A 25732-nucleotide genomic window follows, 5' to 3' on the forward strand; every position below is an offset into this window, starting at 1 on the left:
TGTCCTGATTAAATATTTACTTCCTCTCTCTTTTCAAAAAGACGGCTATGATCTTTGCTTATAAATGTGGTAGAGCAGAGTTACCCACTAGTTATCGGATCAGAAAGATGGCAAAATGAGAATTCAAGATCTGGGTCTTGGACTGGGACCTCTGCACATCAAATCAAACTGATGGTCTTTCTGGGTTAACCGATCAGGATTATATGCCTATATAGGGTTTTCCTACTCCATTTCACTTTCAGCTTTCAGCCACCATTACAATCGTGTAGCCACAAACCTCAAAGATCCCATTTTACCCTTGCAGGGTTCCCTTTATGCCTCTTTCATGTCCTCCACTTTTTCCATTCTCTCCCAATCTGAAGTGATTGTTTCAAGGTAATGGGAAATTTGATTAAATTATCTTTAAGGAACGGATAGTACGGAAGTGGAGAAGGTGACATCTAGTGACAACATTTTAACACTATCTTAAAATTTCATAAAATATTATTTATCGATAACTTAAGAGATTTCACTGTGTGATTTCAGTGACTGGAAGGCTGCAGAGTGTACGTTTGCATCACATATACTATGGCTTGCCAAATCTTCCTGGATTCGGGAGATAGGCTGCCATGCCTGATGAGATGAGACAAGTTAACTAATGATCCCCTCTTCCAACCATGGAGCACGGAAGAGAGTAGATGACTTCTGTTTTCTGTAATGAAGACAGCTCTCATTAGTGGGGAACTGGTAGCAAAGTTGGACTCTGAGCTTGGATAGGGATCAAGCAGGCTAGCTGGAGCAGGGCTCATTTTATACTTACAAACCTTCGATACTAAAATTAGAATTTTCTAGCCTTCCCTTTAACTAGATCTTCAATTCAAATTGCGTGAGTGTTTGCATTTAGAGTCCAAGTTCAGATCCATCTCCAAAATATTATTTTGCTCAATTATTTTTTGAACTATTAGTTCCATTGAATTGCAAACGTATCTTGTTCTGTCTCTTTTAATTCTTCAGGATTCAATGCCTTTTAAGATTCATTGCATAAGCAAACTATCCATAACAACATTCATTTTCCATGGTATGTATCTTGAAAGGATATTTATTTACAAGGCAGACATGGAAAGAAAAATCCATTGTTAAAATCTACATTTTTTGGTTTGACTCTAAGTAGCAAGAACGTCGTTGTCAACAGGATCAACCAAAGGAGAAAGAAAAGGAAAGACAGTGTAGAAAAAGTTACAGAAAAACAGAGAAGTAGCAGTCATGCTCAAAAAAATATATACCTTAATCCCTTTTTGGGTAGTGTATTTCTGTCAAGCTGCATGCTGTTAAAACAAAAAAAATCCCTAAGGACATACAATAAACAGGACTGTTCAGAATTGCAAAGTTTAAAGCTCTAGATATGTGTGCATAACAGAAGGTCATTTAATGCTTTTTAATATATCTTTCATGATAAATTCCTGACTCATTGGAGGAGACAATAGGACATGGACTACTGCACATTCATTTTTCATCTAGACAAGCTCTGGGCTGGGTCAATAGTAATTTGGGGACCGTCCAAGTCACAAACAAGTCCTTCTTTATCATTTCTAACCTTCCTACAGCTTCACCCTGCAATCTGTGCGAGAATCATATGGTCACAGCACGAATCTTTATTTTTCACAGTTGTGTATGATGTGCCAATAGATTTCCAAAAGAAATGAAGGTTGCGGCACCTGCTAAGAGACAGTATGGCCTTGCCAGAAGCCAAATGACAGCACTGCTTGTAGAAATACGTGCTAAATATACAAGAGTCTTGGCTTTCTGTTGTTGTGGGGCTCGCATAGTAAGGTGATGGTGGGAACAAGGAAAAGTGGCACTATAACGATGTTGTTCCATATTCATGCACACATGGTGAGGGAGTGGCTGATCACCTGAGATCTACAGCTGGAATTTTCCTAATTTAAACATCATCACTAAAAGGGCACCCAGTAGCCTTCCTTCAAATAAGTGTCATTTGGGCATTTCTTCATAAAGACTTGGTAGATCAGTCCCTGACTAGTGTGGGTTGAATCTGAGCTAGTTATCATTGAGTAAGTGTTGCAATGTTTAGTGTCACCATATGGATTAAATTGTGAAATGGCTTTAGACAGTTTCTGTATTACATATCATAATCACACCTCTGAGAGAAACAGTAACTCAGGACCTTTCTTACCCAGGAAAACTCTCACATTATTAAAGATTGTTTTCTATCATGCTGGGGGTGCTGGAGGCCCCACTGCCATATAACCTTGAGCCAAATAGGTAAAGGCAGTGAAAATACTGTTGGTGTTAACAATCGGTTACCATTAGGGCTCAGACCAATGGAAATAAATCCCTCTTACAACCAGGAAGTTTTATAGGCAGTTTTACTGGCTTAATCAGGGCCTTGGGGAGAAAGCAAATGGAAGGATAAATGTTGCAGGATTTCAGCACAGGACCAGCTATCATGGTCCATGTGGAGAACAGTCCTCTATCAGAGGACTAAATTTTCAGCATTTTGCTCCCAACGCAACTAAAAGGGCCAAAAAATATTGGTAAAAACCCCATACATTTGCATGATTCATGTGTTTTTTTAGTTCCTTACAGAGAAGAATGAGGCCCTGATGTTCCTTTATGCACCTCTAAATTTCAAACCAAACACACATTATGATAATAACAAAATCTGTTTCTTCTGCAAATACTTCAAACATCCTAATGAATAATACATGTTCTAATATTACTTTAACTTGAAGTTCTATGTATTTCAAAATAATCTATAACACATTATCTAAAAATAAAGGAGCCAATCAGTGCTCCTCTAAAGTAATCCGCTGGCAAAAAGTTATGTCAGTCAGATAAACAGGCTAGCAGTGACCACAGGATTTTGCTAAAAAAAAATTAAATTAAGATACCCAAATGAAACAGAGGTAAATCTTCCTCAAAATGAGCATGGAGTTATTGCAACTGCATAAAAGTGAATGTAGCAAAGATTCGTTTTGCTTTTTTAAAAATACTAAATCATATGAAAATGCTCCTATATTTCAATAATTGCATGAAAGTATTAACCATGCATGGTGCTATTTAACTATTAATTCAGACCCATAATTGCCCACATATTTTTAGTATCTGAAAGCACTCCTCCATCAAGAAGCTGGGTATGTTACTTCGACAGAAATTGGACCTTTGGTAAATAGAAATGAACTGCGACATGCAGTGATCCCATTAGGACGCTGACTGCAGAGTTCAAAATATCTCTAAAGATGATATGAAAAAACGTCAGTCTTTTCCTGAAAGAAGCAATGCATTCTTGGAATCTGTCTCTTTGGCTCAAAACAATTACCAACACAAAGTGAGGCTGAGAATATTGTAATATTCCTGATGTTTTCATTTGCCATGTCAATGGCCAAAAGCAGTCTTGCAGGAAGATGCATGCAGGTGAAGGCTGAATTTATCAAGCCCACTATATCTCCATTCTCTTTTGTTTGTTTTGCACTGCTGAAACCATCTGCAAGTTCTTGGGAGGAAATTCCAGGGAGCCTTACAGTTCTCAGGTTCCTACCTGTGCTTGGTGTTGAGGTTAACTTGGAAAAGGACTATGATGCCATATCTTCAGTCTATATCTAACTGTCACAGAGCTCTTAGGGAATAAAATTATTGCAAGCTAAGAAGCACCCAGGGAGGTCTAGGGTTGGCTGGGCCAAGCTGATATGGGACTCGCAAATGGCTGAGCACACAAGAAAATCTGATACATGATGCTGTGTTTCACACCTTAAAACTACAACCATCAACTATGGCGATAGTTTAAAGCAACTGAAAGTGTTGAAGAGTTTAAGTGGTATTCAATGCACTGTCATAGCCCTTAAAATTAAACGTCTTTTTGAAGCAAACCAGAGCAAGCCAGCCATGTAATTAGAAACTACTTCCACCCTGCTAATCTTAAAATGCAGCCATTATTGATGATGACACCATTGTTAATTCCTATATTTCCACATTTTTATACATTGCTTGGTGTGTCACTCAGACCACGAATAAGAAAGACACAAGTCTTCAATGTCCAACAGCAATTAAGGCTTCAAAATAACTATTAGTGATGTGTCCACCTAGAAAATTTTATCAACTAAAGCAGTGATATTTCACCAATTAACCCCAATAGACAATATTATTTTAGAGTATAAGTACCTGTAGGATTTATTTTAATCCCTCTAAATTGTGGTAACCTAAAATACAAGTGTCCTCCCACATAGGGAGTTACACTGCTATAACAACAGAAGTAGACTTGTCTAAATAAATACTGCTAGTGCAAAACCATCAAAAGTCCTGTGGGAGATGCAAATTCTGCTGAAAAAGCAAATATTTTGCTAGTATTTCCTGAACTCATTTTCTGGTTATTACAATGCAAAAAGATTCTCATTAAATGACACAAAATTTGGCTGAAGTAAACTTTGACACTGTGTCAACAGAGCAGTTGCTGGGGAGCACTGTGTTTATGCCACACCATTGCTTAGTGGGTAACCTGAAGACTGGATGTGGGCAATGTCTGATCCCTGGAGGGCTGTGTGGGCAAATGTAGCAGAGACCTTGCAGACTTGCTGTCTCCATGGCAGGTGACTGCTTTTTTGGAGGCAGTCAAGGGCTGCTCTCCTTAGCAGGAAACACAGAGGTACCCTGAGATTTTGGTCTAATTTTCTGAGTTCTTTCCAGTTACATCAAATGTTTCCTAAAACTTGATGTCCCAAAGTCTGCACATTAAAGCCTTCACATGAAAAAATAGAATGGGATAACTACTTTCTAAGACTTATGTGTGATACTTTCATTTTCAAAATACTGGAAAATTCTTTGTCCCAGCAATGGTGCTACAACCCCATAGACACTGTTTCCTTTCTGCAAAAAAAGCCTCATCATTTTCCATTTTGTGTTTGTGCAAATATATCCTGCCCTGTTATACCTCTTCAGGCTAATAAATGATTGATCACTAGTCTTTGATAACTCTTTCCCAACTGGTCAAGCATCTTACTTTATTTGCTTCATTTGCTCGTGAGAATGTACTCTGAAACAGCACCTAAAGCTTGACTAAGTTCAGGATTTCTTATTGTATGGAATTCCTCTCCTCTACTTACAAAGCCCATTTTTCCTGCAAAGGAATTAAATTAATCTTATTTAAAAGGCTGTTAATGACAAATCCCATGTTATCTGTTACTTAACCCACCCTGTTTAAATGCCTCTGTATCTTTCCAGGAACCGAGGCAAAGTGGCCCTGCCCACAGTCCCCTCATCCTCCATCACAGCCCTCTTCCTCCTCACTCCTTCCTCAGCACAGACCCTTTGAATCCTCTTCAGTCCTAATGACTGTGGGGCTATTTCAGATTGTCTCTCAAGCAGGGAAATGAAAAGTTCATCAGGACCAGTAAACTGGACTAATCTTTAACCTTTTCATTCCCTCTTAGCATGCTTGCCATTAGCAATCCTTAGCTATGAAATTGCAGTTAATGCTTCAACGAAGCAAAGCCATGTTTATTTGTATCATCTATTATTAGTTCTTTCTTTTCTTTTAGCTTTTCCTAGGCTTTCTGTGTGTAGAATTTATGTCGCTTGCTAATTGTATCTTATTTTGTGCTTCGGTCTTTCTGATTTTCTCTCTACATTATATTAGTATACCTCCCTATACAGACTGCTCATTCAGTCTTTTGCAAGCTCTATAGTGACTTAAGAAAATAAGTAAGCCTCTTTGCAGATAATTTCTTATGCCATGCCAGGCTACAAGTAGTATTGCCAGAGGCATCTCAAATATAATCTGAGTTTACAAAGGAAAAAGGACATAATCTCTCGGCAAACATATGTCTCTAACTTTGCAAACCAATGCTTTTGTTGTGAAAAAATGCTTTGCTACATGTAGGTTTTACTGTATAAAACAGTTTAGAAATAACACAGCAGTTGTAACAGGCCTTTCAGAAAAATCAAACCACAAAATCCTATTGGGGTTATAATTCAAGAAATGACACAATTTTCTCTAGGTACATATATTTGTTTTGAGGCCAGATCAACACGATAAATGGCTCTCTCTGGACTCAATCATAATATCCCCATATGGACAGATCTGAAACTTAAAAATATTGCCAGAGGCAAAGTATTTAGAACCACTGAAATTAAGTCACTGAGCAAATACATAAAGTATTAGTAGCAGGGGTTGCTCAGAAGCTTATGCCAAACCATTAACATTTTAAGTATGATGTTGAACATCCTCTGTATAAATATGATCTTTGGCATAAATTCATACTATTCAACATCATCCTGTTGACCTCACCACCCATAAATGTAGCACTAAAAATTAGTGAAGGTTTTTATAAGCTAACTATAAATAATCAACATTCTAAGAAATACTGTCACATTCGGTTCGTGGCACATCATGAAAATTACTTACTTAAAAATTAAAGGCACAGTGCAAATTACAAATCATTTATGTATCAGTGTATTTTTAACTACTGTTGTTGTCATACATTATATTGGTGCAAACATATGTTTTATAGTGTTGTGTTTATACTAGTGAGAGGTGTGATTTTAGGTGATATAGTAATACTTATGAATGCAACATAAGAGAATGAAATCTGTGGAGAGTTTCCATCTAGATTTGGCAAACAGTTGTTTAGGGGGGTTTGTTTTGTTTGTTTGTCTCTTTATTTGGTTTTTAATGCTGATTCACTGAAAGTGAAATCTTTCCATGGAAAGGATTGCTATTAAAAATCTCTGGTTTTATATAAGGGATACAGTGCATATATATATATAAAAAACTATATATATATAAAATGCATATATGTGTATATATACACAACAATATATATAACATATAAATGTATATATGTTATATACATAGATATATTACAAAACCCCATTTTTTCTTCAAATAATTATGTATATTGTAAATAACTAAGTTTAACATTTAAAATTTAAAGATATTTCTGATTGACTCAGTACAGTTTTATTTTTTGAATCAAAGGCTATTGAAATATTTAATATTGACTTTTCAGTCCTCATGTGAAACAAGATTTTCATTGTGGAATCTTGAAAATTTTCACAGGAAGTGAAAATTACTTAGTGCCTAGCAAAGCTTATTTTTATTCTCTTGCAAAAGTCAAATAAATATTTCACACACACACACACAAATGGTACAAGTGTGCCAGGGTCGATGCACCACTTTGTAAGATAAAATAAATGATAAAACATCTGCACGTTAAAATGAGCAAGCAGGGGAAAACCCTTTCTTGCTTCTGTTTGTTCCAGGCACTCAGCAGGACTGTGCATATAGTGAGGGTCTCAACTTGGAAACCATCCCCCTGCCAGTGAAACACCATTTTAGTAAGGATCTGAGTCATGATTACCATGTAAGAAGCAACTTGTCAGGAGTGGGCATTTTAAGGCAAGACTGGCCAGTTGAAGGCATCGCTCCACAAGCTCTGCCTGTGCTTTGAGCTAATGGGAAGAAAACCGGTGGGGTCCCACTGCTGGGGAAGATTTGTTAGCGAGAGAGCAGTGATATAGCTTTGGAGCTGCCAGTTGCTGAGACAGCAAGTAGATCCAGCATGCAGGAGTCATTGTGTGACTGTTTAGATTTGCCTTTAATTAGACAGTTTTCTCCTTTTTTTCTGGTTGTTCTCCAAAACAAGGGAAGAAAAGAACTTTCCAAGATAGAAAATGTGCTTGTAAAACCTTAAAAGGCAGTTGATTCCACATCCAGTGCCTGTGATTACTTTCAGCTTTCTTTTCTTCCTTCTTTTTTTTATTTTAATATAAAGGACTAAGCTGCTAATTAAACAGCGTCCCTTAAGGAAAACAGGTGGAGGGTTTATTTTTTTTTTGGCTCCTGTCCTTTTGCCTCTCACTGGTTTCGTGGTCACTGTATCTATAGGCAAGCTCACCTTTCCGAAAGAGTAGATCGGACGCTTCCAGTCCTCATGAGCAGGCTCTGAACCTCCTGAGTGCTTGTTGTCAGTCCAGAGAGTGAGCCATGATGGCTAAGAGGAAGGTCAATAGACTCGGAACTGGTGTGAAGGCTAGTCATGGACTGGTAACTTGGTGTGTCCTTACTGCCCGCTGAAGAGCTGCTCAGGTTTGCAGCCCACACAAGACCACCTGACGTGAAAGAGTGCACTGAGGCGGGACTGGAAGCCAAGGAGTGACTTAAGCTTACAACATCTGCATTTAAGTCCGAAGGTTTACTGAAGAGGGGGCTGCTGCTACCACTTTGCCCACCTGCACTGCCCATGCTGCCTGTGCCCGAGGACGGCGATTCCAGGCTGCCTTGCCGTGCCAAGGTGGTACTAGGGCTGGGCATTGCCGATGTGGGTTTCACACCTTCAGTACTGGGTGCAGAGGCAGCTTTACCACTTGCCTTGGCACCAAACAACCTAAATGTAAAACAAATAGCTTTAGAGAAACTGGTAGCCACATTAAACATTCATGGCGTAACATCCTAAGAGCCAAACTACACATTTTTTAATTACTGCTACTAAAATCATGCCTACCTAGTTGATCAATTGCATTGCAAAATTAAATTCACTTAACCATATCACAATAATTAGGGTTTGTTTCATTAGCAACAGCTCTCTTTCAGTCCTGTTCAGATGCGTGCTTTGCACATACAGACCCTCCCAGAGAGAGGTAAAATAATCACATTTTTGCCTTATTAGTGCATAAACAGATTACACTTTCACCCAAATTCAGGAATTAAGCGTTCTCACGGCTAAGTCATTAGGTTTTAAAACCCTTGCTTCTCAAATCAGCTAAAATGATTGAAACAAATGCTTGGAAAATCCTTTGTAGTTTAGTAAACATCTAAGTGTTTGTGTAAAATTTCCCTCTGATCGATTTTTTGCACAGATGGTCATGCGGTCATCGGTCATGTAGTAACCACTCAGACAGAATAAACTGCACTGGAGCTAAATGGGCTTGGTTAGTCTCCAAGGGCAGTCAAGACAGAGGTGTACTTCACATAATTGCTTCCAGTAATTCTGTAGAAGAAAATTCTACAGTGATGATGAAAAACAAAAAAAACCCAAATCCTCTAAAACTGTTGAAATAAAAGGTCATGTGATGGCTTAATGTCTTACTGGAAATATTCTAAGCTACAGTTAAGGTGTAGCTCATACATTAATAAGAAATCAATGCAAAACTTATCGTGGTGCAACGTAAGCACAGTTAATAACATAAGAATCCATTTTACTTATTACCAAGCCCACAAAAATCAGCTGCAGCTCCCCAGCAGCCTGGAGATGCTGTTTTGATAATGAGGCACAAGAGGGCACTATTGGCCTTTTCGCCAACAGTACAAAATGCTCCATCCCAATTTATACTTCATCCAGAGTTATACTTCCAGAAACGTTACAATAGGGCATTTCCAATTGAAATTTAGTTTGCTAATGTTTGCAATGAAAGATGTAACAAAGCTGCTAATAATGTAATGCTTGTAGCTGGAGCTGCCAACAACGTGAAAGCAAATATGGTAGAGCTCTTCAGTTCGCTGACCAGGCCATGGCATTGCCTGTTCCAGCAACAGAACGTGCCTGAATGTGGCTTCCTTCTTTTCTTTGGGGGGCTTGGCAGAGAGGGAACTTCTCATGTGACTGAATATTCAATAAGGACTTATTCTAGCCTTCAAACTGTTATGGGAATGTACCTACAGTCCTCAAAGCTCAAGGAACAGCCATTCCAGGTCTGGGGAGGTCTTTAGGTCTTACAGTAATAATTGCATTGTGTGAAAAAATATTACCCTTTCATTATTTAGCATTTGGTTCTCTGCTTGTGGCAAAATATGGCCTGAAGAGGCTTTTTGCCCAGTACTATAACACACTGAAAATCCCTGCTTTGTATACTGCAATTCCAGGAATTCATAGAAAAGTACTAACCTTCGAAAGGTGGGTGAGGCAATATCTGGGTATTTGGATCCCGGCTGCCTAAGTCCCGGCGTCCCAGAGGCGCTTGCTGAAGTCGGGCTGGATTTGGGGGAACTGGACAGTGAGACACTCTCAGAATCGGACACGGCCACTTTCTCTTTTTCCTTGTCAGTCTGGTTGATGGTGACGGGACTGGACCGCCCGGACCCAATCTTGCTTGGCTCTCGCAGTTTGGTGGCAGCAGCACCTGCAGACTTGCTGCTGACATTGGAGTCGATGCTGCTGGTGCTGGAGCGGTGGCCACCCCGGCCGGGGATCCCGCTGCCGCTAGATTTTGACGGGCGAGGCAAACTTCGATACTGCAGAGTCGTCTTTGAGCTCACGTGCAAGACACCATCATCCTGGTTCTGGGAACCATCTAAGCTCGTTTTCCGCCCTGCGTTGGACTTCCCGCCAATGGCTGAAGATTTTGGAATTTTTCCTAGGGTCGCCGACCCGCTTGTGATAGTTGCTCCACTTGTGGTGATTATGGTAGAAGATCCCATCCCAGACTTCTTGAATCCAAAGGACCCCGTAGCAGTTGATCTCCCAATGCCAGAGGGAGGCTTTTTTCCTTCATCGCCACTGCTTTTTCCTGCATCTGATGGAGAGCGCTGAATGGAGGCTCCTTTCAGGGGAGTTTTCACTTTTTCTGAAGCTTTTGCATCATCTGTTTTCCCTATAGAAAAGTATATTTGAAAAGGTCACTTGTGTTTAAGCTGTAATGTCTCAATATCTAATTTTAACACTATATGTTTACAATTTCAAAATGAGAAATAAACAGAAAAATTACCCTAAGAGAACAATTTGGTCTTTAGTCCACATTCAGCGGTCAGTAGCAGGTAGGATACATTACAGGTAAACATTAAGTATTAAAAGCTTGAAATTCTCCTGAGAGCGTCCAGTTTCATATATGGCTGGAGAGCATAGATGTAGAAAATTATCCTGAATGAACTATAAAGGATTTTATCTCACCTTTTTTTTTCTGTTATTAGTATTTCTATATGTAAGAAATAATTGAAAATAAAACATGACATGTAATTAACATTTCCAGTAGTATGAAATTAATTATGCATGTAGAAATGAGTGATACTAATTGAGTTGTTTGGTTTTCAATGACTACAATTTTTTTAGCTTATAACTAAGTTTGTTCATTTTTTTGTTGTACAAAATTATCAGGGAGAGATCGTTTTATCATGGCATGAATCTTCTTGATCTATAATGATATCAATTACATGAGTTAATAGTCTTTGTCATATCCTTGATATTGTTTCAAGATTTTTGATTTTCTGAAAGGCTGTCTTCAGTACTGCACAGAGACTTACCTATATATCATATATTTCTACATAATGTTATTTTGACATTCAGAAAGGTTTAAATAAGATATCTTCTATCTTAAAAGAAAACACCCTCTTCCTATCTTAAGAATAGATGAAAAAAATGACATTTCTATTCTAATTTCTCTTCAAACATTGATTGTATGCTCGTAATAAAGAACAAATATTCAGCATAATAAAGTTTTTAATTAACTCTTCAAGTCATTATGGAAGCTTTGGAGGTGGGTGACCTAATCTTTCTTAAGGAACTAAATTGTAATAAAGAGCAACACCTACGAGTCAGAGCTAAATACACTCATGTTTTTATCCAGTGCATGTTTTATGCTACACAAAGCCATGCAGATGCCAAGATACAGATCAGACTCCTACATGGCAAACACACAGACTATTAGTATGTGCTTTAAAAATTAGGGCCTCAGTTCTGTGCTGCACAGTAGCTGCATGCTGATCTTCAGCAAAAGAGATCTGGGAAATTTAGCTTGGCATGTGGTAGACCTTTTAGTATCTCTCTTTTTAACTACTATTACAGACATTTTTTTCTGCATCCATATGACCACTGCCCATGGCAATGTTCCTCAGGGATCTTATAGATCAGAGGCTGACCAAGGCTTAGCATTTCCAAACTGCAAAGAAACAAAAGAGGCTTATGAAGAATTTGAATTTATTCTGAGGAAATCTCCAATAGTTGCCTTTACAACCAAGGGCTAGAGCATGCTCATGCAGTATTTTGTCAGGACATGACCAAGGTCTGGAAAACGTCTGACAAAGAATCGATATTTCCCTAGTAAAATAATAGATTAGATGGTCTTAATAATGGTGCCTTCCACCAACTTTGGATTCTCTTCTTCAAGACTAGATTGCAGAAGCGGTTCCTACTTCTTAAAGGCCTTTTAAAATCAAGTAAGAAGTCATCTAGCACTGAAGAAAGTGTGTAAAAAGATATTTTTTACAATTTTTATCTCTTAACAGTTGTCTAGAGAATACCCACAGTATCTGGAATGTGATAATTCAGCTTTAGTTCAGAAATGCTCATTCTGAGTCCACTCACTTGAATGTTAAATATTTTTATCTCAACTTTGAATCTTTGGCCATTTCTATGCATATGTTCAACTATCAAAGGTACAGGTTTTCTAGAGAACAAAGATAAGGCTGAGATGAGTCTAAAAATACTTTTAAGAATTCCTTAATAGAAGTTCCAGTGATAGTAAAACAAAATGCAGTCACATTTTTTGTTATGGACACATTCATGTGTGATTAATAAATTATTAGTATGCAGTGAAGCAAACTAACAGCTACAGAGATGAACAAGTTAGTATAGTATTACAATCCAGTCTTTTATGAAATGAACTACCAATATGCTTACAGTTCCTCCTGTCTGTCACACACTTATCCGTGAATTATTTTTGGCCCACTAATGATTCCCTACTGCTTGTAAGTGAAGCATAAATATAAAGCCTTAACTTTCAATGCTGTAATCTGAACTACAGAATTCTCCTACCTGGGGTCTTGAGCGCACTTGTTCCTGCTTTGTGCCTGGACTGAGTTGTTCCTACTTGTGCGGTCATGCCTCTCCTCCAGGATCCCGTTTGTGAAACAGAGAGAGATGCTTTCGGCCCCCCCTTCTCCGACTCTTCGGACAGCCCCGAGGGAAGGCCTTTCCACTTGCCACTGCTGTCTACGCTGCTGTCAAGGTCTTCCTCTGGTTTCTTCAATTCTTCAGTGCTGCCCCAAGTTTCACTGTCTGTAACTGAGCGCTTCTCTGAGTCCGTCTTCAGCTACAAGAGATTTGTATGAGAAATGGTCAGTCCCAGCATTGTCAGCATTTGCTGATTTCTTAAATCACGGGAGGGGAGGAGGATAAGCATATTTATTTATTTGTAGCAAGGGCCATGGAAATTTACCTTCTAAAACATTAGTATCCTGGTCTCAAAAGTTTAAAAACATTCCCATTTGGGGAAGAAATTTTTCTTTTTTATTTTCAAAAGCTTTCAACTCTTCCCTTCATGGATAAACCATAATGAAGTGAAACATAATTTACTCTAATTGTCAGTGGTGATACTCTCACCACTCCTCAAGTCCTTCTGGATTTTGCTGTGCTGAGAAGTGTTACTAAAAGCTTGAATGAGGGAATTCCTAAACATACTATTAAATTCATCACAGTCTGGTTTCACGCCTTTTCCTACCCAAGCCTTCTACTGACCCAATTAGGAATATTGCTCCAGCACCACAGAGTATGTTGTGCCACCAGCAGGAAGGGGTAACATCTTCAGCAAAATTATCAGTGCTACAGCTGATGGCTTTTCTACTGGTTTTCCTCCACTGAAACAAATTGTTTCCAACAAGAAACTCACTCTAGCTGTATCAGCCAGCAGAGCAGCTAGAAGAGTGGCTTACACAAGCACTACCCACCAGTGGGTTAAAGATAACCACCCAGGGCCACACTTGCTCCAAAACTCAGACCCATGTGGAAGGTGCCCTAGTGAGGACTTAACACCCCTGCAGCATCTGCTTTCCCTGGTGAGTGCTGATAAGGGTGTGCTGCAAGGAGCAGCCCAGTAAGACAGACAATGCAAAAGTTGTGAAAGTGGCTTAAATAGAAACTTCAGAGACTGACCCTATGCTCTGTGTTTGACAAGACTCACATTCTTTGTGTTGCCAGGCTCTTTGTTGTAACTCTTCCTCCTGTGTTTTCCTGCAGCCTCCTGACCCCAGCCTCAAGCCATCTTTGCATATCGTCATCTCACCACTCCTGCTTCCTTCTGCCCCTCTTTAACAGCAAAAAAGTGGTGCTGCTTTCAGGTATCACTCTTCATGACCTTTGTCTGATGTAACCACAGCCCTATCCTCACACAGCCAGCCTCAGCGGGACTGCAAACTGGGTTGCATTCAGGAAGCGCTGTTTGTTATTCTGTGTTGCCACAACTGGTTCTCCACAGAGACCCCTCTGTAGCAGTTTCCTAGGCACTGCTGTCATAAGTAGGATTAATACTGATTAGATGACCGACAGAATAATCAGCTGCTGTTTACATATTTGTCACTTGAGGCAGAAAAAATGCAAAAGCTCTCTGCACTTCCATAATTTCATATGTGCTTTGGAGAGGCTAGCACTTATTTTTTGCGTAAGGATTGATGGGAAGAGACCCCTAGCAAACATCTACAAAAATATTGCAGTGTCCTTCAGAAGAGAATTTTCATTGGTGTTATTGTTACAACGTGTGTAATGTTTCCAGAACTTTTCTCATGAATGAATGGTAATAAACATACAGCTATACATTTTTAAAGCAAACTGCATCATTTCCAAGAAATGACAAGTATAACACTTTCTAAAAGCCTCTCTTCACCATTATAGGATCTGAAAAGCAATGTTAATTCTCTTTTAATAAGAAAACAGCAACAAAATATACAATTTTTGCCTCAGGCTATAGCCAGCTTGCACTGCTCCAATGACTTCAAAAGACTGTAAAGGAGATCTCTGTGTTGCATGACTACATCCTACACCTGGAGAACAGCTGGCAAAATACTTATATATTGTGCTCATCTCAGCTTCTGACTAAGAATGCAGGCTAGCATGGAGTAAAGTAATTTCTGATTTATCTGTCTGGTAAAGGCAGACCTGATAAAGGTCTTTTCCTAGCTTTCATAACATAAATCACCTGTGGCAGGAAAGCAACATTTGAACATATGCTCATCTCTGTCTATCTCTAAAGAAATTGCATATAGTATCTGGTTAAATATCTAGAATATGAGATCACTTGAATGAAAAACCCACAAAGGGTTAAACAGCCTGACATTTCCCAATCGTGATGAAGATAACGCTGTGGAACAATTAAGCCAGGACTAGCTGGCCATCACTGTTGATGTGAGAGGGAAGGGGCTGATCTCTAGTTAGCAACCATGGGAGACCCTGATGGGGTGGGAAAGGCAATGGTAAAGAGCTGAAGAATGTTGCCCTCTGTGTGAGTATCTTTGCATGACTATGATATTGGCCTGAAATCTCTCCTGCTGCAGATTAATCTTCATTCACAAAGTAACTTTATTTCCCTGTTGTCTGGGGGAAATGACAAATATGTGTTTTTCTCCTGTTGACATGGTCTGCCACAATGCACATCTTACAAAACAAGGTCTCTGAACTGCAGGCACAGGAACTGGGGGTGTCAGTCTTGTGTCTTGAATACTTGACATCAAATCACTGGAGGCAACAACTCTTCTGCTATGCCGAGTGTTCAGTCTTGAAGTTCCCTGCTTATAAACAGGAGATGAGATGGCAGAAGATACTTTTCTATTGAGAATCACTCTTCTGTTTTTCTTTCTTTTTCTGGGGGAACCAAGTCCTGCAAGCATTCTGTATTGTCTTTTTCAGCACTTGCAATTTTGAGGGGAGCTGGGAAGAAACACTAGGATACGTGGCACAAGGGCTTTATATATATATATAAACACATATGTATTATGTATATAGCTTGTGACTATACCCTGTTTAGAACTCTATTTTGACACTACGCATTGTCAGCTTGTGTGCCTATGTGACACTTTCATTCCTGGGCCTAACTGGGGAGAAGAGAAGCTCTGTCACCTGTGGGCTCCCTGCTTCAGTCTCTTTTCTCCCAGTGGAGAGAACAGGGAAAGAACAGGGAAAGAACAGTAGAGCCTATGTGTTTCTTCCCTGGTATGTGTCAGCTCATGAAAGATGAAAACTATCTTATTTTAAATTGTTCTATCTGTGGAAAGAGATACTCCAAATGGGATGAAGTGAGTAGAAATCCTCTCACCATAAATCCAATCACACTGTGGATTTTTTGTGTTTGAGTGCAGCAAGGGTTGGGGGCTTCCTGGGGCTGGAACCATTGGGGGCCCCCCAGGGTGGGCAGAGCAGGGTCTTGCCAGCCAGCACCTTTGGCAGTGGGATGTGCCCTGGGAGCAGGGCATCTGAGGCATCAGCCCACAGGTGAGAGTTGGCCTTGCTCAGTAGGGTCCATAGGCTTCTTGCACACAAATGTGATAGAAGAATTTGTAAATATGAATATTTCCGGTTTTTTCAGAGGCATTATTACCAAACAATTTTCTCCTCTTATCCTGCATGCTTCTGCAAGGCGTTGCAAGAAATGGCAATTAAAAGCTACTCACCTGAGCATGAGTGTTCTTCCTTGAAGAGGCAGTTATATTGGAATAAGAGCTGACAGATGAGGTGGTGTTCAAATCATCCGTGCTGAGGTTGTCAAGAGTGTCACTGAGGCCGCTGCTAACTGAGCTGCTGTCATCCCAGCTGTAGAGAAAGGAGGACATCTCTTAACATACTGTGTGTCTATAAGCAGAAACCATCTCAAAATCAATAGATGCAATTACTTATTCTTCAAATGGTTTACCAGAAAATTTTCAATAATATTTCCTAATGTATTCCTAATGAATATTAGTTTTCTGACTCTTTAATTCATTATTCACTCACTGTCAAGTGGTTGCTTGTTCAATTAAGGAAAGACTCAGGTGCCTTTTAAAAAATTAACATCAGGTCTAAACAAGCACTAGTGTAAGTCATTAAAAAAGGTTGTTTCATGCTTCATTGCAATCACATTCCGTACACTGGCAGGGAAATCCATTAAAGCTGGTATTGCTAGCCAAAGCATTATTAATAGCTTGGAGAACACCTGATGGATTTCCAAGCTACAGAAAAATAAAGAGTATCTGTTCTGCAGCCTAATAAACTGTCAGCAGGAAGCCAGTATTTCCAAAAGTTTTATTTTCATGTCTTCAGTCTTTGTCTGGTGGGTGCAATGTCATCAAAATAGGATTTCCTGACAATACAGTCACTAGAGTTGACAGAGAACATGTTATACATCTCTTGAGAAACACAGGCTGTCAAGTCTTCTGCTTTGGGAGATGGAGGAAGAGGATGTAAATGAGAGCGAGGCTACTCTTACAGAAATGTCATTTACCTACTCTCACAAAAGGCTTGCTTTTGCATGAAAGGGAGGTTGATCTGTATTTCTCAGACCTTTCTCTACATGATTGCTTCTCCATAGCGTCACATTATGGTTCTTCGCTTATTGCCATATACACCCACATACTCCCAGTTTTGCTGCATCTCCAGCTGTAAAACTTGGTTTGGATTATTCCGAGGCCACAGATTTTGAAAACAATTCACCTTATCACTTGCAGTGGGATTTGTCTCCTATGGTTTTAGCTATTTAAAGTTACTTATCTCATTTAAGCTATCTATCTAGGTGCCCTCTCTAACCAGGACAAAGCGGCAGGCTCTTCTAGGAGGCAATTCATCCTGTCTTAAAGTATCTCAGGTTTGCGAGACACACTGTCCACTGAAGATGCCTCCTTATGCCTTTCCCTCTCCTAGGGAGAAGAGGGCTGATAAAGCCTGTTCTAGACACATAGCTTCTGGAGAGACAAAGCAAGCTGACACGTTTGTGCATGCTAGTAAAGTTCAAAACACAAGAAAGAGTACGTAATATCTTTGTTTTGCCGTAGCCTATGTCAGGAGCCAGCTTTTAGGACAGATTCTACAGTTCCTCCCCAGAAAATCTAAAATTCAATCCCACAGCCTAGTTACAGCTGAGTGCTACTGCTACTAGTCATTCAGAACAAACAAGGAAAATATCCATGCATCCTTATACATGGTGTATTGGGAGATGATATTCACTTGTCCACTTGTTCATGGAAATCTTTAGAAAGACATAAAAGCAGCAAGAGTGAACTGCATGGTACCAAATGTGTGCTGATGCACCAGAAAGTTCAGCGCACTAGTTTTGTATCATAGCAACAGCAGAAAGCATTCCCTTCGTTTTGCAAAAGGTAGAAAATCACATTAGTAAGCCAGCTGAGTGACAAGATAAACATATTTCAGCACGCAAGAGTTTATTACAGTGCTGCATTTTCCACTGTTGAGTAAAATGACTACAAATAAATACATCTTCTGCAATATTTCCAGGTAATATGCACACAGGTGATTTAATAATACAATTTAACATCTAAACAATTGTAATAACACTCCTTATAGGCTGCCCACGTTCATCTAAGAAACACTTCTGAAGCACTAGTCATTTATAATTTCTGTATTTTTCACTGTCTAATGTGATATGGAATTTCACTGATGCTAAAAGCCATTATTCAAATGCTATGTACCACATGGGAATATACCTTGTATAACAGTGTTAAGACTGATAACCTTAAAGATGGATAAAAATATAAATAATATTAAATGTGGTTGGGTTTTAGAAAATGATAGTTTAAAAAAGAAAAAAAAATCACAAGCTAGATCCAAAATGAGATATATTCGGTACTTTCACAAGTAGCATTCATGTCAATTAATACTTGATCATCCATTTCCTAAGCCTGCCGCAAAACCCTGGGGACAAGGATTAACATTTAATTCTGTTTCTACATGTTTACTTGTTATTTTCTTCTGTCTTAATTTTTGGTACTTCATTTCATGCTCATTTTTCTCTGTAAGAAGAGTCACATTTTCTAGATTCTGAAATAGTTCAGCTGATTCACAAAATATAAACATGTTCTCTACAGCTCCAGTTTTCAGGCAAAAATGACTACAATCATGTTTCCTTTCTACTGTGGCTTCTCTGTGGTGTTTCACACTAATCACACCTCACTCACCAGTGGATTATTAATAGGTTCTGGGAATGCTCATGGCCATCTTGTAAGATATATAGAAGATTATTTTGACACCTCCACTACTGACCTTTCAGAGTCATCACTATATTTGTCTGGATTTTTTTTCTCTTATGGTAAGTGCTCAAAATGTTTTCTAAATTTGGAGGCTTTCGTACCCCAAAATTTCTGCTAATATTCAGTATGCCTGTAAAAAGAGGAATATCAAAAACATCTTTCTTTCCTGTATGGGATTTTTCAAAGGACTATTGGACAAACAGATTCCTACTTCACACAATGTCTTGTACCAACCTTTTGAAAATACATAATAAAAATAAAAAATTCCAACAAAACAGATCATTTCAGCCACCCTTTTCACAATGAAGCCTGTTGTTTCTAGTGCATTGTTGGAGTTTTTTTCAACTTGTTCACGCAGCTGAATCTTTTGTCTTTCAGCACTTACTGTTTCTAACTTTTCAGCCCTGTTTCCCCATGTCTAGATAGTATAGGTATATATATATATCAGAGGAGTAAATACAATTTTTGGATGATGAAGACACCTTATTTAAAATTTAGAAAAAATTCTTGATGATTCATATTAATTTCTCCTTTAAACTAGCAAAGATATGACACACAAATCTGGTAAAATTAGATGTGCATCACTTTGAGTTTGAAAACCTATTCTTGGGAGTCTGCAGCAAATTCTCACTGTAATTTTTGTTCTTTTTCCTCATATCCCTCATCAAAACAATATTCATTGTCAAACTGTACCTAAGGGACTTAATATAGGCTTTTAATATCCTGGTTAAGGTTCATATTTCATTTTCATTTTATCTTTCATTTACTTTTCTCTTTTTCTTGCATCCTGCATAGTTTATGACAGGTCAGGTTACTACTGCTGCTTATTAATGCCTGACATCACTTCCCTTTTTAAAACTGCATTTTAGCTACTTATAACAATGGCAAAATCTGCTTTTATTTCTTGTTAAGTGTCAGCCTCGGGTCGATTTCTTCAAAAGAAAATGTCAGTAAATGCAGTTCAGCTATCTAGGAGACGGAGGCTAAGAGAAAAATGCCTTCTTTCGACAAGTTCTGACTACCTTTTCTTTGAGAAGCCCCTGGATCCCAAGAGGAGCTGGAGAAGAACCTTGGAATTTAGCAAGATATAATCTTCACTTTAAGGATATGCATTTTGTTGTTCCTAAGAGACGTCCTCTCAAACATGGATAGATTATAAATGTCTTCAAAAACGCTGTTTGCACATGCCTGGCAGAGTCTTAGGGTTTATTTTTTTTCCCAGCTAACTGGACAAAGGTTCCTCCCTACCCAGCAACTCAGCTCAGACAGCTGTGTGCTACCTAGTCCTGGGTTCAAATCACCAAATGGAGAGCAAGCAAACCGCCCAGCAGTCACTACTTTCATTGTGAATGTACCTAACAACACCATTTTTGATAATACAACCACATACTATATTTTTCCCTAGAAATGCTTCATTAATTTAGTGCTTGTAAGAGGTCTGCTCTAGGGATTAATCTGTATTTTACATTATAGCAAGTTGCCTTCTGTCATTTTTCAAATACGTTGAAAGACTTCTATGAGAAAAGGGAGTATATGAAGCATGACTGAAGCCCCTGGTGCAACAGACTCCCTGCAACCTGCAAGATATTAGGCGACTGCTTTAACCAACATTTTTAACAAGCTGGACACCAATAAAGTGCTTCTAATTTTCTTTAGAGCTTAGCATCTGACTTGCAAAAATGTAGTGCATGCAAATGTGTGCTTTGAAGCTACAGTATGCTGCAAGGCTATCTTAAAATTTAGGTTACCAGTAACTCAAACTGCATGTCAAAAACCAGCAGTTATTTTTGGCATTAAAGTCGTTGTACCTCAGCTTTCCATCTGTAAAGTGGACACAATATATACACAAACAAGCTTGAAAACACAGTTTATGGTAATTGTGGGTACTTGGACACCACACTAAAAAGCACCTTGAAAGAGGCCCTTATTTTCTCTTTAGAAAAATGTTCAAACAGCATGTAATAAATAAAATAAGAGGCTACAACAGGAGAAATTACACAGAATACACAAAATGCCAAGTAACTTCCTTAAAACTGAACACCCTTAGTTTACACATTATATAAAATAAGGATTCTAGAGGTTGGGAGAAGCTGTCAACCAAACCATGATTGTGTGAAAATGCATGTGCACAAGAAATCTGGATTAAGGTTACACAGGCTTCCTCACCATAAGAGCCAGAAAATCATGCCCAAGCATGTGATAGGCTTATAAGAGGTCTGCTCTGGGGATTAATCTGAATTTTACAGTATAGCAAGCTGCCTTCTTTCGGCCACTGTGTTACAATCTTCATCCAGAAACATATCTCATGGTCTTTGAGTTTGCCCAGGCTCTTTCCAGTAACATTACTGATGTTCTTTCTGCTCAGAGCATCTGTGTTTTTCTTTGATGCACTAGGTGGGCCTATGAGATTATTTGCCCTAGTTAAAACTCATCCTCTAATTCTAACCTGCACGTTTCAAATCTGAACAGTTCTTGCTCATTTTGAAGCAAGAAATAACACTTCTGCTGGAAAAGACCATCACTTCCACATTGTCTCTAATCGCCAAAGGTGCCTATGAGCATTGTACAAAGTCCAGTGCTCTACACATTGCTCCATATGCTTCAAGCAAAGCTCCAAATGCTTGGTCACATAAAATACTCCATGGGGCTGAGGAATCCACAACTTGCTATCTACATAACTGGTTAGTCTGCACTATCACTCTTTGTCTTGTTTTCACTAGTGTGCAGTACTGAAAAGATCTCTCCACAATAATCCTCTCATTGACCTTTCTACCACATAGTTGTTCTAGAAATAGCAAGGTGTTTGAAGTCAAAATACCCAGTGCTTAACATCAGTATGTAGAGCTGAATGAAGATTATAAATGTATTCCCACAAGTATTCCCTATTCCCTCAAATAGAAAGATAAATTACACTCAGCTGTGCTCATGACACTTTTCTGTTTGCTTTCCACAAGTATTCAGTTTTCTTTTCTTGAAAAAAAAATCCAGTTCTGGGTTCACATGATAAGGTATACAGACCAAATGAGGAATACTTCATATGTAATAAGGCATTATTTCACACAGCAGGTGGGCAAGCAACAGAGCTCTAGGGCAAAGATGCAATGAAACAAGCCAGATAATTAATACTTAATTGTACCCTACATAATGAAGACCTGCAGAAACATGCAACGAATTTTTCTAGATGTTTTGTGTGATGGCTGAAAAAACCAAAATGCACTGTATTGGGAAAGCAATGAATGCCGAAGGTACATGACAAGAAGAGGTGGTACCAACAATCTGTGTTAGCTCCATGGATGCCTAAAACATTCTCCTTTCACAATACTTGTTTCAGAAAATCAAAGCAGTCTCTAATTTCAGGCAAGATATAGTGGAGCACGCAACCACAATGATTGTTCCTTCCACCCTTCCTGTTTCTATTTTCAGCATTTTCCTACAAGCTCTTAAACTTGCCAGCTCATTGAAGTCCACCATACTGATAAGCTGGGTCACTGCCTGGAATTTGTTTCAACATTGGCTTACTTCATTAATTTTTGAAAGTGCCTCCAGCCAAAGTGGCCTAAGCATGCAAATGAAAAAGCTTTTCACAAGCAGATCATCAGACATATGAAGGCAGCAAGACTCCAATCAATGTACTATCGAGTCTGCTGGAAAAGTATGGTTGCTTCAACGCATCCAGCCCTTGGCATGGTTTGACAAGTTGCTGGCATCTTTTTCTTTGGCTTATTACTGGGTTTTCAAAGAAGAAGCAGGAACTACAGCTTGCAGAGCACAACTCTAGAAAACAAAAAACTTCGCTTATAAGCATTAATTTAATTGGAATAACTGTTCTATCTAGGGACAATTGTAACTCTGAATGAAAAACAGTGCTTTATTTGTCATGTTTTGTACTGCACATGAAAGGCTTTGGACCATGGTAGAAGACCTACTATCCTTGTATGTCTTGCTTAGGAATGGGAAATACTTAGTCACAATCCTGCTAATGCCAGTGGAACTCACATATCCTCAGGGACTTGTGTAGGATTTGGGAATCTGAACAAACACATTTAGCAAAGCAACCTTCGCCTGCTTTCTACAGCAACTCCAAGCTCTCAAAATGTGAAAACACTTTCAAACATCCCTAAATCATTCATTACCATAGTGGGTATATACAGGGCAGTGCCCACCTGTATTTCTGCAGCTTGGGGGAATGGTCTTAGAGGAGAAATCAGATAGCTGAGATCATGACAAAAGAGTAAGACTCAGGGCTAAAAGGAAACTTAACTCCTGAGTGTGTGTGTGAGGATCTACAAATCTACAAATTCATAATAAGAGCAGATCAAAGATGAGCAGTCAGGTGCTATCCCCTTCCTTTGGCTGCACACAGCTGGCTGATTTATATAACCAAATCCTCAGATGATAAAGGTCTCCGTGTCCCTCTATTACAGCCTCTGGATGTCTCTACACAGTCATTCATAGAAACAGCAGAGGTATGAGAAATGAAGCACAAGCAATTGCTTTGATTAGTATAGCCTACTTCCACATATCCAATATGATGATAGGACGTTACTGTGGTGGCTAGGACTGGGACAACCTCAGTTACACTGGATACTTATTTAAATTAGCCAACAGTGCCCTAAAAAAGCAAAATATCAAAATGTAGCTAACCATGAAATGAGGAGCTACGCAGGGTGTAAGACAATTGGTGTCAGTGAAGCTGAAGGTATCTACCCTAAATGTCTCAGGAAATCAAAGGCTGGCATTTAATCCCCTCGTCAGCAGGCAAGAGCAGGTACCTCCAAAGGGTCAGCAGGAAAGACTGGAGAGATGTGAATGGTATAGAGGATTTAACACAGATGCCCACAGTAGAAAGCTTGAACTTACCTTTCCCTACTCTACTCATGCAAGTTAAGCCCTGGAAGAAGAAGACAGAACTCATTGACCTTGTGTCTGTGCTTAAGCTAGCCCCACGCACGTAAAATCCATATAACAGAGAACATGATACATGAATGAACCTTCACAACACACTCCATGGAGGTAGACATTACTTCTCCACAGCACACTAAAAAAGTGAATATTAACCTGCAGTCCAGTCTGCTGCCATGAACCACCATCTCTGACACCCATATTTCAGGACATATTTCAGGAGAGTAATGCAAGATTCAGCCTAAAATAAAGACTTTAGAGCTACTCCCCTAATTGACTTTTGAGAACAGAAATGATCTCTTAGCTTATTAAAAGGAAAAGATAAGAAAATAATTGGACTGTTTTACACAAAGCAACTCCTCACTTGGGTGCTGATATATCAGCTGGAAAACTTTCTCCTTCTAAGTTCACTTCATCATGAATTAATCCATTTTAAATCTTTTACTGTGATATCAGCTGTTCATTATTCATAAAACAGCTACACTGACCCTTCACAGACAGATTCAAGATGGCACAGAGGTCATAAAATCAATACTTTGTTTCAATCCACAGACTGTGAAAGCAAAAGCCCAGGCCCTGAATCAACCCAGAAACTTGCAGGGCTGTAAATTTCATTACAGCTATTCTGTCCTCATAGCTAAATTAAAACATAGCCGGTTGGACTCGTACTTCACCACCTTTTCCTCAGCAAGTGTAATGCATTACCTGTCATACCCAAACAAGGCAGGCACTGAAGCGTTAATCCTGAATTACTTTGAGGTCACAGATAGAAAATCATGTCATGTACATTTCAAAATGCGTGCATTCAGCATATTCTAAGGAAAATTGTTTACAATTAGAAAGAATAGCAATGCATTTATAGGTCTGCTTCCACACAGTATCATTTTGAGAGGGCTTTTTATTTTGCATTTGACATTTTTTTTATAAGAAGATCCAATTTGAAAATTATATCCTACTACAGAAATTACTTCTAGCCCAAGACCACAAGTAGAGCAAAATGCATTTTTGCAAGGTCAATGTATTTCCATATTTCTTCTTCCAAGCATTTAATAAGTGTTTTAAGAAATAATTTGTTTTAAAGCCTGCAGGGAAAAAAAAAATGATGGAAGATTTAAATTTCCTGTGATAATTATGTATACCTTGCAAAACCTGCAAACCCACACCTCAGGATCTGAATAAGTCTTTGTCAGAACCTGCTCTGGTTTTCTGGTTTCCACTTATTTCTGAATACAATGCTTAATCTGACATGATAGGGACAGCAGAAAGTCACTAACTAGCTCTAAATTCATAACAGAATGTATCAACAATCAGAAGACAGAACTTTGCAAAATGGAATTTAGGCAAGTGTTACTTGAGTAAAATAATAAATATCCAACTAGAAAAGATAGTTTGTTCCTGGAATGTACAGTTCTTTTTTTGCATGAGGCAGATAAACAGCATCCATTTTTAATTACATTTCAAACAGTATATGGAAAATAGTAATATATGGGCTGAAGCGAGATGTAAGGAAGTAATTCCATCAAGAACTGTTGACAATATCATAACAAACCATGGCAGAAAAGCTTTTGATGGAATTTTCTTCCCGCTTCTCTGTTTGTTATGTTTTTAATACACTGTTTGGTTCCAAATGCAGATTCAGACAAGTTAATTAACATCAGTCGAATTGACATAAATAAACAAATTACAGTGCCTATACAGTTCTCCAGAAGGTACAAAAGCAATATAAAACTCTTTTCCTTGTTGTCTCATCACTTTAAAAAGTAAAAATGTCATTCTTTGTACATGATCAATTCACATCCTCAAAAGTGAATAGAGAAATGACGTCCCACAAGCATAAAGAAACATCTCATGGGATCCACATTTGTATTTGATGGAAAATCATATTAAAACCAGCACCTTAAACAC

At 38.7% G+C, this 25732-nt stretch overlaps 1 protein-coding gene across 6 annotated transcripts in view; it reads right to left on the reverse strand.

Moving 5' to 3' along the window:
* NAV3 (neuron navigator 3) overlaps nucleotides 1–25732 on the reverse strand; it is a 267108-nt gene that overhangs the window by 50693 nt on the left and 190683 nt on the right. For 3 of the 6 annotated variants that reach the window (XM_065630337.1, XM_065630306.1, XM_065630297.1), the window contains 5 exons: nucleotides 16361–16499; nucleotides 12738–13014; nucleotides 9876–10581; nucleotides 7890–8378; nucleotides 1263–1304 (listed from right to left, as the gene is read on the reverse strand). In XM_065630337.1, coding sequence (XP_065486409.1) covers nucleotides 1263–1304; nucleotides 7890–8378; nucleotides 9876–10581; nucleotides 12738–13014; nucleotides 16361–16499 — 1653 coding nt within the window. The remainder of the gene's footprint in view (nucleotides 1–1262; nucleotides 1305–7889; nucleotides 8379–9875; nucleotides 10582–12737; nucleotides 13015–16360; nucleotides 16500–25732) is intronic. The other 3 variants (XM_065630320.1, XM_065630313.1, XM_065630330.1) reach the window with 3 other exon arrangements.

Source organism: Caloenas nicobarica, chromosome 1, assembly GCF_036013445.1.
Source record: "Caloenas nicobarica isolate bCalNic1 chromosome 1, bCalNic1.hap1, whole genome shotgun sequence".
NCBI lineage: Eukaryota > Metazoa > Chordata > Aves > Columbiformes > Columbidae > Caloenas > Caloenas nicobarica.